The 15,176-nt window shown below is 41.5% G+C and overlaps 1 protein-coding gene across 1 annotated transcript; it reads right to left on the reverse strand.

Annotated features, from left to right (window-relative positions):
• Positions 1 to 10,259: 10,259 nt before the first annotated feature.
• Positions 10,260 to 11,434, reverse strand: LOC131230910 (uncharacterized protein At2g29880-like). Its single transcript, XM_058226932.1, has 2 exons — positions 10,853 to 11,434; positions 10,260 to 10,769 (listed from the first exon to the last, which is right to left on the reverse strand). Exons 1-2 carry the CDS (start codon positions 10,934 to 10,936, stop codon positions 10,410 to 10,412), a joined length of 444 nt encoding a protein of 147 aa, XP_058082915.1. The 5' UTR covers positions 10,937 to 11,434; the 3' UTR covers positions 10,260 to 10,409.
• Positions 11,435 to 15,176: the final 3,742 nt, after the last annotated feature.

Below are 15,176 nucleotides of genomic sequence, written 5' to 3' on the forward strand. Positions count from 1 at the left end.
CGGTTGTCGACTGTGGTTAGGCCACACGGAGTGCTCGTGCACTTCATATTGATCAATTCTATGTGCGCTCGTACCAATCAAGCTCGTCAAGTAACCCGATTGACCTGATGTATTTTCACCATGTATGGATGCTACTACTTGAATCTAAGGTGCCAAACTCACTAGTGGAAACCCCTTTAACCTTAGTACCTCGATCCGCTAAGACTCATGAGCTGGGCACGGTGGTATGGGACACCGTGGTCAAGCTGTCAGCCTACGCTGGGGTGACGAGCCTCCCCGTAGTGTCCAGTGAGCAACACAGCCTCGTGAGTCGAATACGGTGGTATGAGACACTGTATTCGAGCTGTCAGCCTACATTGATAAGGTGACGAGCCCTTTGTAGTGACCTCGAGCATACTCTAAGACTGCGTAGAGGCGACGAGCCTTTACATAGCAACAAGAGTACATACTAGGCCTGCACTGATAAGGTGACGAGCCCTTTGCAGTGACCTAGAACCGTAACATCGTATGAGATTTACTAGGACTGACGACCCTAGAATGGATCATCGTTTGGGAATTGATATAAGGGAGGTACCTTAGCTTTCCAATCCTGCTGTATGAAAAAGGTCTAATAAGAAACTCCGTAATCATGTTCATGCACCACATTACATGTGCGTTTGGCGTAGCAGGTCAAGCACTGAGGAAGGGTTGCATGCCGCGATCGTGAGATGAAGTCGCTGAGGGAGAGTAGGCGAGGGCATGCATCATTATTTCATATCATTCTTGCATTAATCAGAGTATTTAGGGATGTTTGATTGTGCTGCTTTATCATTACTGCTTGACTGAATTGATAATATGTTAACCTTTGCTTTATAGCTCCACTGAGTTGATCACTCACTCCCACATTACGGGATGGTGTTTTAAACACCAACCAGACCCTGTTGTAGTTTCAGGTGATGGCGCAGCCTGCGAGGTGGAGCTAGACTTTGAGGATGATGAGGAGGCATTCTCATACATGTAGTATTCAGGCAGGTTTACGTAGACCGTTCTGAATCAACGGGGCTTCAGGGCTGATACTTTGTAGCGGACCACCACATTTTGACATTTTGTATTTTGAAATAATACTTGTAACTATTCGACCTAGTAACATGATTATACTTGGGAGACTCACAATCACTTTACTTTATATACTTATCACAGTCTTCCTCTTACGTAATGTAACTGTCTCCGGAGTATGATATGTTGTTTTGGTATAATCCCATTCATGTTAAATGCACTAATACGGACAACATTTAATCATCATTATCCATGTTGCATAAGTGATGCGTTGGAACTCGGGAGTTGGGCAGCCCCAGGCCCGAATGGCTTTACCGGGGCATTTTTTCAGGCCTGCTTGGAGACAATTGGCCATGATATCTTCCAAGTAGCCCTTTCCTTCTTTCGAGGAGGGCACCTTCCAAGGGTGTTCATAGCTACGCTTATCTGCCTTATTCCCAAATCCGTGGGCCCAAAAAAATTTCTAATTTTCATCCAATTAGTTTATGCAATTGTATTTACAAATTTTTTTTAAAACTAATTGCTGACAGGCTTAGCAGGATCCTGCCAAAAAAATATTTCCCCTAAACAAGGTGCTTTTGTCTAAGGTAGAGTAATAGCGGATAAGTACGCTCTCGCTCAAGAAGTCTTCAAGGACACCGACAAGAAGGTCAGAGGGGGCAACATCCTTTTGAAGCTGGATATGGAGAAAGCTTATGATCACCTAGACTGGGGCTTCCTCAAGGCGGTCCTCTTCAAGTTTGGCTTTGCAGCCTCCTGGATAGCGATGGTGGAGAAATGCTAGGTGAACTCCTGGTTCTCTGTGTTGGTCAACGGTGAGCCTTGCGGTTTTTTCAAGTTGTCTAGGGGGCTCCGCTAGGGAGACCCGATCTCCCTAAGCCTATTTATTCTAGCCTCCAAGGTTTTAAGTAGAGGCTTCCAGCAGCTCTTCACGAGTGGGGCCTGTCTCCCCTACGCCACTCATAGGTCATGCTCGCTTATATCTGACCAACTCTTTGTCGATGACATGCTTTTGCTTGCTAATGGTGGGAGGTCGTCTTTGAAGCATATTGCTGATTTTCTAAAGGCCTACCAAGCATCGTTGGGCAAGAAAATCAGTAATTCTAAGAGTTTTTTCATCATCTCAGCGTCCCAGCCACTGTCCTGGGTCAGGGCAGTCCCAAGGGTACTTGGTTTTCAACAAGGTTCGGCCCCCTTCACCTACCTGGACATCCCAATCTTCAAAGGAAGAGCATTGAGATCCTTCTTCCACCCTTTGGTGGAGAAATTTCAATGCAGAATTTCAGGTTAGAAGACGAAATTACTATCCCAAGCGGGCCGAGCCACCCTTATCAACCATGTTCTCAGCAGTAGTCTTGTGCACGTCTTAGTAGCAATCGATATCCCGCTATCTCTGCTTGGCAAGTTAGATAGGGCCTGTGCAAACTTCTTTTGGGGATGGGAGGGGGATCGCAGCCAGTACCATTGGCTAAGATGGGATTCCATCACTCGCCCCAAGATGGAAGGGGGTCTGGGGGATCAAGAGTCTTGCTTGCGTGATGTCGGCTTTTAAGATGAAGTTAGCTTGGAATGTGTTCAGCGCTGATAATGGCAGCAGCTAGGCGTCAGTTGTTTGGGCCAAGTATGTTGCTGATCTTGTTAGCATTGATGGCGTGTGTAGCTCCAATCACGCCTCTCCTATCTAGAAGAGGGTCTGCTCAATGTTGTCACTGGTTGCAGCGAAATCTAGGTAGCTGATCGGTAAAGGGGAGCTGAATTTTTGGAGAGAGGCTTAGTCGGGGCTAGGCCCGCTGGCAGCATGGTGCCAGCAACTGTCTTCTCTGGAAGTTCAGGTGCGTGACCTCATTGGCTCCCAAGGCTGGATCGACCCAAGTCTAGCCATGTCACTCCTCCCTGTTGATATGGTGGACCATATTGCTAGGGAAGGTATCTGCAATTCCCTTGAGGGTGAAGACACAAGAATTTGGACCCCCTCAGCTTCAGGCAAATTTAAGGTCGATTCCGCTTGGGAACTCCTTTAAACTCCAAGTGTGATATATCCTTGGTACAGATGGGTGTGGCACCCCCATATTCCCCCCAAAATTTCTCTTTTCTATTGAAAAATCATTCACAAGGCAGTTCCAGTGGATGCCAGGATCCAAGAGAAGGGTGTCGCGGTAGTTTCCAAGTGTCTGCTGCCCAGCGCCCCATCAACCCGGCGTGGAGGCGCTAGACCATCTCTTCTTAGAGGGGACTACAGCTAGGCAGGTTTGGGGTTATTTCCAGCCCCTTTTCAGGTTCACTGACACCTCCCAGAGGTCAGTTATGGGGAGAGCTAACGCATGGTGGGCCCCCTCCTCGTCGCATGATCGTTTGCTTCCGTTGTGCGTCTTCCTTCATTCATTTTCGGGGAGATTTAGTTGGAGAGGAATAAGGCAAAGTTTGGCGGTGCCGTCTTCTCTTTTAGTTTGGTTATCTTTAGGGTCCGCCGTTGGATTGAGATGATCGGCCTATCACTTCCCCTCCTTAGGTCCCTCAATCAGTTGTCTTTTTCGCTCCTTGCGCAGCTGCGTATTATCACTCCTTCTTCTAAGCTTCCCTCCCCTCGAGTGGTTAAATGGCTAAGGCCCAGAAGCGGCTAGATTAATATCAACGTCGACAGGTTGACGCTGGGTAACCCAAGGCCATCGGGGGAAGGTGGTTTGGGTAGAGATTGGGAAGGCAAATTTATTTTTGCCTTCTTGTCGGGTTATGGTAATGGCTCAACCTCTCAAGACGAGCTACGGGCCATTTGGGAAGGTCTGATGAGATGTGCTGAGCTAGGTTTTTCTAGGATCGAGGTGGAGAGTGACTCTAAATCAACTATTTAGATCTTGTAAGCCAACTCTAGTCTACGCGGTCCCTGCGGTATTAGTGCGCGAGGGTCAGAGCTTTATGTGGCTTCTTACATATTTTCTTTTCACATACTCTTAGGGAAGCGAATGCGGTAGTCGACCACTTGGATAGGAGAGGTAGTGCCTCGTAAGCTAGCTCCACGTTTTTATCCGAGACCGATCTTCCGGATATTGCTATAGGCTTTCTCTTTTTAGATAGAGTAGGCTTAGGATACTTGAGAGGAGGGATTTAGCTCATGCTCCCTATATGATAGGTGAGGCATCGTTCTTTTTGTGATGCCCACTTAAAGGCCCTATAAATTCCTCTTTTGTAAAATACAATCATCCTTTTTAAAAAAAATATATTTAGGCATCAGCAAAGTAGGGGTCGTCACCCAATACCAAGTATGAATCATCAATTTAGAGGTGCGGGTTTGTCACTCAACACTAAATCAATACAAAAGAAAGGGCTCGTCGCCCAATTCCATTCATGCCTAGTCGTTCGAACAGTACTCTAGCACGAAGCCATCAGCCGGTTAATTTGACGGGGGGCGTTTGAACAACATTCTATCACCTCTATCAGTGCTCAATGGTCACTATGGGGAGGCTCGTTACCCCAACATAAGCCGATAGCTCGAACACGGTGTCCCATACCATCATGCTTGGCTCATGAGTCTTTGGAGATCGTAACACACTAATGGTTATGAGTAGATTAAGTTAATGGTAACAGTGGTATCCCAAATTGTATTGAATGTTGTACAATCACCAAGCATAAGAATGATTAAGCTTGCATTAGACTGATGTGATCGACCACAGAGGACCCTAGGTAAACCAGCATTGGGTGCAAAGCATCCCGTGTAGCTCCAACTATTGTTGATCGTCCGTTTTCAACTCTGGTCAGCCGTATAAGCCTAAGATAGCCACCCTAAAGCGGGTTATCCGCATATTTAAATAATTTGCAGAGTTCAATCCACCACAACAACAATTCAATCATATTAGCATTTCTAAGCATTCAACATCCAAGCATTATAAAATTAAGAGTTTCATGTCATTCAAGCATTCCATCGAGCATGTTATCAACCAAATAAAAAACAGACACATTTATTTATTTTAAAATGCCAAGTAGAAGCTTGAGGGTAGATCTTTACCTTAAAATCGAAATCCTCAACTCGGATGCAGCCTTAGTGCCTGGAATTTGGGAAAATGCTCTCAATCCTAAGTCATGGCAATTTTATCGTTAGAATTGTAAATTCTAATCTAATTAGATTTTAATTAAGGATTATGGATTCTACCTAACTTAGTTTGAGCCAACTCCAATTCGATTTGACGAGTCAAGGCTCGAAATTGGCATACAACGACATCTACATGGGGTCACGCCTAAATACAGTTTTCATAATAACATGAGTTGCTCCTAATCAATTGTCAGGACCCCGAATCTTAACATGAACAAATCCTGGAGTTATGGTTTTAGGAGAAAACACTAATTCCTAGATCAAATAGAAGAATCTATGTAAGATACATGAAATTCATTACCAATGAGCTTATATTGGAAGGTGTGATGCAAATCTTACCTTTAATCACGAGTGGAAGTGGATTAGGTGGAAGAAACGGTAGCTCTAAGGGTTTTCATTAAGAGGAATCCAGTGAAAGCAATACCAAGAACTCATTTCTCTCTCCCATTCTCATTCTCTTTCTCTCTTTCTCTCTTCCTCTCATTTGCTATGGCAAATTTGGATGGGGGCAAGGGATGCCCCTAAAATTCCTATTTATAACACCAGATTTGATGCAAATGGCCCTCCTAATGGCCCTTTATTCATTATATTAACCCTTGAGGGAGTTGTTTCCTACTAATGGAACCCACGGGAGGCATATGGGTCAATCTAAGCCATGGGATAGGTGTCCCACAAGGCGATCTACGTTTGGACAGCCATCCGATGATCGGGCGTGTCAATCAACCGAAAAGGCCATAATCTAGATCGACGGTCACCGAGCGTCAATCGGGTCTATAATTAAACAATATGTATGCGGAAATATCATTAGTTAGTACCCTGACTTTGGCCATGAATCGACGGTCCAAAAGTTACAAGTTTGCGAAAGAGTAAAATGGCTAGTTTCACTTAAGTTCCAAATTTTCATCTAAGGTATTCGCACAACCCAAGCACTCACTTTGCGAGTCCAAGTTCAGCGATTCGAGACCCAACATCGGCTCGATGTCTCGCGATGGACGTCAAGCCCACTAAGAAGAACATCTTTCTATAGTCTCAGGTTTAGTGGCCCACTAACGAGCGATATAAAGCTTATTCAGATAATCAGGGCATTTCTAGAATGAATTGTGTAGCAAGATTTCTTGTGTGAAATGATTAGGGTTTGGATTAGCTAAGTTCATAATGTGACCTATTCGCAACTAGTAAAAATGACGATTCGATTATAATCACCCTAAGCCGTTGGTTCTTAGGCTAAAAGGATAAGTGGTAGTTTGGTTTGTTAATTAAGATCTGACCCCTAATTATTTTGAATTTTGGTAGGTCTTTATTTAGTTGCGTTTGTCTTAATTAGTTGGTGATCGGTCGGCTAGATTTGGGCTATATGTGAACAAATCATCTAGTTAAACTCGATGTTTAAGTGATCGGGTGGATTCGTTAGCTTCTTACGGTTAATTGATCGGATTTGTGTGGTTCTTTACTACTACTACCCATGTATAGGCTAACATCGAGTGTTAATGGTCAGTAAATTATAATATAAGTTAATTATGTTATAACTTATGTTATAACTGTGGCTCCTTACTCTTGCTAGGGTGGTAGACTCTCAAGAGTTTCAACTCCCGGTCAAGGGTTTGAGTACCCATAGGTGGTGAAATTCCACCACCGTGAGTGTGTAGGGTGTGTGTGTGTGTGTTAAAAAATAAAAAAATAAAAAAATAAAATAAATAAAATAAGTTAATTATAATGAAAATTTTCAAGGGTTTTTGGAAATCCAAAATAGTGAAAATCTGGGACATTACACCTGAACTATCTAATTCATTGATAAACGGTTTCATAAGTCGAATATACAATACATGGGCTACCATGCTAACATCACTCTATTACAAGAAATCAATAATCTTTAATACAGACGCTCAAGATCATTCACACCAAAATAGCTCCAATCAACAATTCCATCCAACTACTTGTTAGGGATCATCATGATTGTGCGTGATTCTAAAGAATCACTTTTGCCCTGCAATCATAGCCATCCTTAGAAAATAAGGCTAAATCATTCGAGAGGTGCAATTTTTGCATGGTGGATCTTGAGATGTGTTCAACATTTATGGATAGTTTAGGTCAATTGATTGGACTATATAAGCGAATCGATGTAACTAAGACTCTTGAAGTAGTCAAGCATTTCTCTTTTTGATACGGACACTATGGGTTGTTCAAATTCGAGCAAAATAGTGTCCATGATATGTTGCCAGGCTAATTAGTCATGAATATGTTATTTTTTACTATTATGTATATTCCTTATTTGTCAAAGGCTTTTGAACAAGGGCTGAATTTATGATGACATACATGGGGAACTTCAAGATTAATTAATGGCACATTGGCATGTATGCATGTGCACATTCATAAATTTACCATATTTTTTAGTATTTGAAAATTGATAGTAAATCACACGAGTGGCAAATTGGATGTCACACAAGTGGCAAATTGTAGCATGTCACGCATGTACATAGGTAAGTGTGATTCAAATGTTTACTAAAACCATAAAGTATTATTAACAAGCAGTTCCACATCTCCATTTAAGACACTCAATATGTGGTCCCACGATCATACATTCATAACTAATCAAAAAATGCATTGGCTCAATGCGGTTGAAAATTCTTGGACATTTATAGTTGCTTTAATTACTTGTCAGTACACAACTTTGCCCAAATCTAAATAGCCCCTTGTGTCACAGCAGGCTATCTATAGAATTAGTTGTTTGTGAATACAATATTGTGACCGGTTAACTTGTTTTTTTTTTTTTGTTTATGGACATGTACTTTTTGTCTAAGGGTTGTTTGGATTCAAGCAAAGTTTTGTTAGGGTCATGTGCTCAACACAAACGACATGCCCTTCATTTGCTATCTCCTTTTGCACGAGAATCTAAACACTTATGGACAAGTAATTTAAGATATGACTTATGAATAAGTTGTTTCTATTTGAAAGGTTGTAACTACTTGACTTTGACATGTCAGTAGTTCGTATACATAAGGAGCACTTTATCTATGCACATGCTTGACATATTCCAAATGTGCCTCATGTGAAACTATCTAATTTCAAGCACCCTACATAGCACATGTACATATTGGGTGATGAAAGAACATGCTCATAAGATGAATATAGTTGAAGTGTGGTTGTTGATATAGATGTGAGAGAGGACTAAAAAAAAAAAGAGAAAAAGAAGAAGGATAGAATTAGAAATAAATGCTTTTGAGGAAAATTATGAATAATAATAATAGATAATGAAATGAGGGAAAGTAATGTCACAATGGGAAGGAGGCTTTTTTCTCACACCCATATCCCACCAATAATGGGAAACATTAGTTCCCTTCACTCTCCACACTTCTTAGGGCGTGTTTGGCCAGACCGATCCCATGGGATTAGGAGGTAATGGATCGGTTTTAAGGTAATGATGGCAGAGTCAGTGGATGGTCGGGCATCCATTGGGATTTTCATATCCCAATACCAAAAGATCTGCCTGTTTGGATTGCAACTGCCATCTTGGGATCACGTCAGAGATAGTGTTTGGATTAACATGGGATTGGATTTGAATCCAACTGATCCCATGGGAAGCACGTTTGGAGCTTCGAGTTTTACCGTACGGGATTGGAGAATGCAAGCGCTGACTAGGAACGATGCGCTGACCCAAATTGCATTGCGTACCATACCCAATCCAAACCGTCTGCTACTAGTGGCCGGTTCTCTGTGGGACCCACAACAGCCTCCTATGTCATCCGAACCCTCCATATGGGGTTTTGTATCATCCAAACCATCCACAACGATGTTGATGGGGTTAAACGCAGTATATGACCCGCACCTTGTTGTGTGCGTACACTGGTTTACATGACATCTCATTTTCGTCTTCTGGGTCACGCCATAATGCACCAGAATTCTGTTTTGTTGCAACCCGGTCTTCATCTTAGCCATACACAACATGCTCTGATTCCCTTTATGCATACATGTGGATTTTTACATGTGTGGATGTTTACGGAATCAAATCCACTTGGGGCGTTCTAACATCAGGTAATAATGTATGACCTACTATGACTATACCATCTCATGAAATCATCCAAATTTAAAGAACTATTCAAAGTATTAGTGTCACACAAAACATACCCAAGAATTTATAATTTAATCATAATATACAATTCGAAAAAAACAACTATTACTCCAATCAAGAGTTTCAATAATCTGTCTGCAGCTGAAGGGGGGAGATCATCAGTAGACGTGGGCCTCAACATAGTGGCCCGGGATGTCCGGTGGATAGACAGCATAGCCGAATGATGGACATCAACTGTGTCCACTGATCTTCCCACTTCTCTCGAGCGAGCGCCACATCCATGTGTCGGCGGTGCAGTTGCCAGACTGAAAAAACTATCCCAGTATGCCGTTGCATCTCTCCAATTCTTAAACGCTCGATGGCGGCTCCCACTATATCCCTCAACCTCGACTCGCGCATCATCCCATGTAAGATAAATACCTGGTTGACGGCCAACCAGGACAATATAGTATTTTTCCTTCGCCATCTGCAAAAAGAGGTCCAGTATCGCAATGAATAGCAAGAAATTAAAACTCATATGTTTGTACATGTATACACAGAGATAAAGCGGTGACATCCACGTTGCAATGAAAAGTATACAATCTATTAAAACCATTTGTAGACGAAAATATGGGAGCATACCTTCTCTTCTTACGATGTGTGTGGTCTAGTTATACAACAAAAGCAAATACCCAAGAGTTAGATTAAATAATTACATATCAAGTAGAACGAGCCATCCTGGGTCCAAGGCCAGTGCATACCAGTGGCCCTTGAAGATATGTGGAATCCAAAATTATAAGCAATATAAAGAAGATATGTGTAAGTTATTACATGCCCCAAAAAAAAAAACCAAAAATAACTTAAACCATCCAAAATAAAAGAGTTTCTTCTGCCAACTATTCTCCACCTGAATTTCCATATGAACGGTACCCAACGTTCAAAGTTTTTAAACCCCAAAGATCAGCAACCATCAAACAGAACCACCACCGTCCTTACCCTTCAAATCGCCCAGAGTTTTCTTAAGCCAATCAACGCGACGATTCGGCCGTAGGGCAACAAAAAGGAGGTAAGCTTCTCGTCTTTATTCAAGAGCTTACCAACCTCAATAAATTCAGCATTGGTTAGCCCCTAAACCTCTTCCAGTATGTCTAAAACACATCATGTTCGGTTGACATCCTTTCCAACAGAGAAGTTACGCATTGCCTCTGCGACACTCGTGAGAGATAAGCCTACGACATCACATGGTCAAGCAGGTCGCATCCTTTTTGTTGTTGCACTTCCACCATGACTACTATCAGAATCGGTTCTACGAGTGGGTCTGTCCTGAAACGACCTATTTTCCCTTGTCTGACTGTCAGTTGATCGGCCAAATATGTCAGGTGATTCATCGAGGTTTTCCTCAGATAGGTCCACGGTAGCATCTGTATCATCGTCCAACTCTCTCCACGAATCATTCAGGTCTCTATAAACACGAGACGTGGATGCCACAATGTTCCAACTTCCTTGTGCATATCTGCCCGTCGCCTGGTCTGACCCGACAATCACCGATAAATCATCCATCCGCTCAATTCGCTTGCTGCGCAACCTCTCAGCTCGCGGATGACACTATACACATAATAATTTTGAATATCAGTAAATGTCAGTTGAAATTAAAATTTGTATACAACCAAAACAACAATATAGGTTACCTTTAAATATTCCTCCCAAACCTCGTCCGGGGCCGTCACCACCATGTGCTCACTGTCCCAACCGAAACCGCTCACAACCAGCATGTCCTTTATATCACCGTACTCCCTCTTGTGATACCTCAATCTATTTTGAACATTTTTCCAGGTAAGAAGTATCTATGTACGTCTATGGACCGCGTCGGCGGCCACTTGATATGCTTCTCGTTTGAAGCCATTATCTCCCTTTCTACCTAGCGCAATTTGCTCAATCAAGGTGTCAAACAAAACTTGATCCATAGTTCCAGTCCATTTGATCTTCGTAGCGCGATAGGATGGCTCTGCCAGAAATATTACGGACTTCTCACGTGGTGAGGTACGTATCGGTAGAACCGGGCTATGCAACAGCGATTGCGTTGGAGTAGGAGTAGATCCACTCAAATTGGCCGACATATCACCTATGTGCAGATGGGAAGGCAGTTACACAAAGAGAATAATGCGGAATACAGTATGTGTTAATTATAAGGTTTAGCCGAATGAAGGAAAATGTACAGGAATAAACAGTTGTTGATGTATGTAGCAAAATTTGTAAGCTTCGGTGTACAAAGTGCAAAAAATCCTACTTCGTAGTTGTACAAAAATCGTTAAGCATCTATTACTTTAGTTATGCAGTATGCCATGATTATCACAATAACCAAGTAGGATTATCGAATCCTACTATTGTTTTGAGCGTCTTTTCACATGCGCTCCGCGATCCTGTCACGAGTTCTGATCCAGTCATCCTTCGCTTGTTGAGTGACTTGGACTAGCCATTGCCTTTCATCAATTGTGGATACCTCATTTGAGGTAGGTATAGCCTCGTCATCACCCACTGGTACACCTATGTCACGCAAGTCTTGGTCTGATCCATCTTCACTCCGTATGAAATTATGTAGCACACAACAAGCAACGACAATTTTAACCTGTGTGTTAAAGGGGTATTGCATATCCGTCTTTAAAATTGAAAATCTTCCCTTCATCACACCGAAACAGCGCTCAATTGCATTTCGTAATTGTGCATGTCGATAGTTAAACAATTCTTTCACATTCATGGGTGATCTCCCACTACGATATTCCTGCAGATGGTATCGAACTTTACGATAAGGAGCTATGAACCCTGGTGAATGAGCGTAACCTGTGTCTACGACGAAGTACTTTCCTACACAATAATAGGAATGATTCTTTCAGTCTTGCATTGGGACAAATTATACGCACCAATCAATATTTAAATGATACTGAATATTATTTACTGTGGGGCACAATAAGTGGATCGTCTGATCGCGTCAGGGCATTGTGTAGGACCCGCGCATCCAGCGTTGAACCTTCCCATCCGGCTAACACATACAATATTGACATATCAAAGGAACAAGCAGCAAGTACATTCTGTGACAAGATACCCTTTCGGTTATAAAAGCTTGCATGTTCTGATGCTGCTATGTGTGCCGGAATATGTGTCCCATCGATTGCACCCACGCAATCCTATAGTGGCAGAGGTCTCGAGCCTATAGGATTAGTATCATATTATATCTTTATTTACATGTAGATTAATAAATGATCAGTTGGTTTAAAATGATACCTGAAAATAACTGGACCAACGTGTATTTTCGTGAATCTCAATCGGCGTTTGTGCGCCTGCCTACTTAACATATTCAGGGTACAGGGAAACAATCGCATCTAAAACTCGATGAAAGTGACGACTTATAGTTTCACCAGATCGACAAAATCTGTCCTATCACACGATTTCGGACGTTGTGGCCAACTGTATGCAAGAAGTACACAAGTTGTTCCTCCAAACTAACGTTACGTGTATCGCATAGGGTCGTCTTATCACGCACTACTTCACATAGATGGAAAAATGCGTCCTGCTTCATCCTAAGTTGGGTAATGCAATCCCTATCATTACTCCGAATAATTGAATTAATAAATCTGGCACGCGCATCATCCCCTATCCGAGTCGGTTCTTTAAACATATAGTGTCGACAGTATTCCCCAACAGCTACTACACATGCAGCTGTTGCAAGAATGACAATGGAATCAGCCATCTCTTTCTCATCTTCATCATCCATCACTTGTCAACCACATACGTATATAGGTGGAAATTGAGGATTTTACAAAATCGTCAATCTCTCAATTAAAGTGTTTCAAAAATCGAGTTGATAAACACGTTCCATGCGGAATAATAACTGAATTGTTCTGCACTGACCATCCCATTTGCCATTTATAGCTGAAAAGTGTGCTCAATGTGTCCAACAGCCTTCTGGCAATACCTGTTTGAATATTTAAAGAGATCCATGATGGAAACCCTCTTAAAGTCTCACTCAATGATGTAAATAGAACTCTCTTCCTACACGCTATATCCAAAACAAGTTTTAAAAAGAAGAAAACATCGACCTATAACAACAAGAATCATTAAATTATGATGTTTATGCAAGGAATTATAAGATGGTCATGTGCATGGCAACTGTAAGCTCCCGACCGAGCCTTCAAAGAGCACCACCAAATCATGTACTCTGTTTTTGAAAACCCAATGGTGGTATGCCGGTGAATTTCAAAAACTGTAAGCAATTTTAGAGATGTATGCACATGAATATCACATATTGCCATGCACATGTTCAAACTAGCAGTATCCACAACAATTGGGTTGTGATAGAACATATCAAAACTGTCAGTTGCAGCTATATGGACGCAATGTCGCTATAGGGGAATGCCTCCTGTAATCTGAAAAACCCAAGCATGAAAGAGGAAACGTATTTAGTGCTTAAACCAGTTGACCATGACAATTGAACTGATTGTCAAGCAAGAGCATCCACCAAATGAGTTGAATCTGCATAATTTTTCAACTCATGCCGTGAAATTATCTAACCTGAAACAGATCTCGTTTTATAGTTGTGACACAGACATAGGGAGTGCGCTGCAAGTTTTTTACCTATGGCCAGCTGAATCATTGTTTTGGTTCTATACAAAGAGATGTCCATTTACAAGAAATGCATATCCTGCAGCCATTTCTTCTTTCGATGTTCAATTTGGTGCAGCACTAGTTTTGAATTAATGGTGCAGCAGCGGGGAATTCTTAAAACTATTTCGTATGAAAAAGTAACCCAATCGTTGGGAGTATTTGTAGATATGCATATACAGTTATTTCACAATATTCAAAATAAAACATTATGAGCTATATGCCTGAAATACAAAAATCCTACTAAGAGCAACGTGTGAATGTGTGGTCTACGGAATGGTTCCTACTTTGGAGGACAAATGCTTCTAAATCTATATTGAGACTGTCTTTTTATGGCTTGGGTGGCTTTTATAGGCAAACCAAAACGTGAAATATGATACTCTAGTTTAGAATTATTTTGATTGGCACCTGCTTCTTCTGTGCATCTTCTATTGAAACTGTCCTAGATGGACATGCAGATTTTAATTTTCTTAATGTTTTTATTCTTTTCGGCTTTATAAACGAATCTATTTTAACATGAGTTGGTGACCTGGCTTCTTCTCTCCCATTGAGCATCTCAAGCTATCTCAAGCCTATTCTCATGTTCATGAAGGTCCATATTCAGCCAACAAAGGTCCATATCCAGCCATCTTCTTTATGATTCCACATGCTTTTGATTCCAATAACAATACAAAAACACAACGGAACATGTGGTACCAACATGGACTGAAGAAAGGTATACCAAAATCGTATCAATTCAAAATAGTAGGCAACAGAGATGAACAAAGATTGAGTATTCCATATTATCACAGCTAAAAGCCCTGAGCCATCCAGAAATATGCACTGATTGCACACTAGGCAATCATGTACAATAAGTGATCATAGTAATGAGGTACAATAAATGTTCATAACATTTTCAAAGTATAAGCCAGGTCCTAAAACCGGCTCCCAATCTTAATCCATGCATCAAATATGTAACTTGTGCTGATCATAGATATCAGGTATGAGAACTTCTTCACCCACTGACATGAAAATGAAGAAAAGAGGAAGAAAGATATTTTTTTTTCAAAATTTCAACATTTCTAAGAACAACAGAAAGAAACTCCTTTCATAATTTGATAAAATAGTCACATTCTGGAAAAAATTCTGGGTCACACCATGTTGCCAAAACAGATACAATAAAGCAAAGATGAAAACACCCTGGTGATGCTAGGTAATGAAGTAGCGAGTGTTCATCATGTGGATGCATGTGGATGGTTAAGAGTAATATACATGACCATCCACATTGCAAAACATTAACCGTTCGACAGATTTTCTTAAGCCAATCAACACCCAGAAAAAGAAATTTCAAGTACTACGCAATCCGTAAAGGGAGAT

This window comes from Magnolia sinica, chromosome 17 (genome assembly GCF_029962835.1).
Source record: "Magnolia sinica isolate HGM2019 chromosome 17, MsV1, whole genome shotgun sequence".
NCBI classification, from domain to species: Eukaryota; Viridiplantae; Streptophyta; class Magnoliopsida; order Magnoliales; family Magnoliaceae; genus Magnolia; species Magnolia sinica.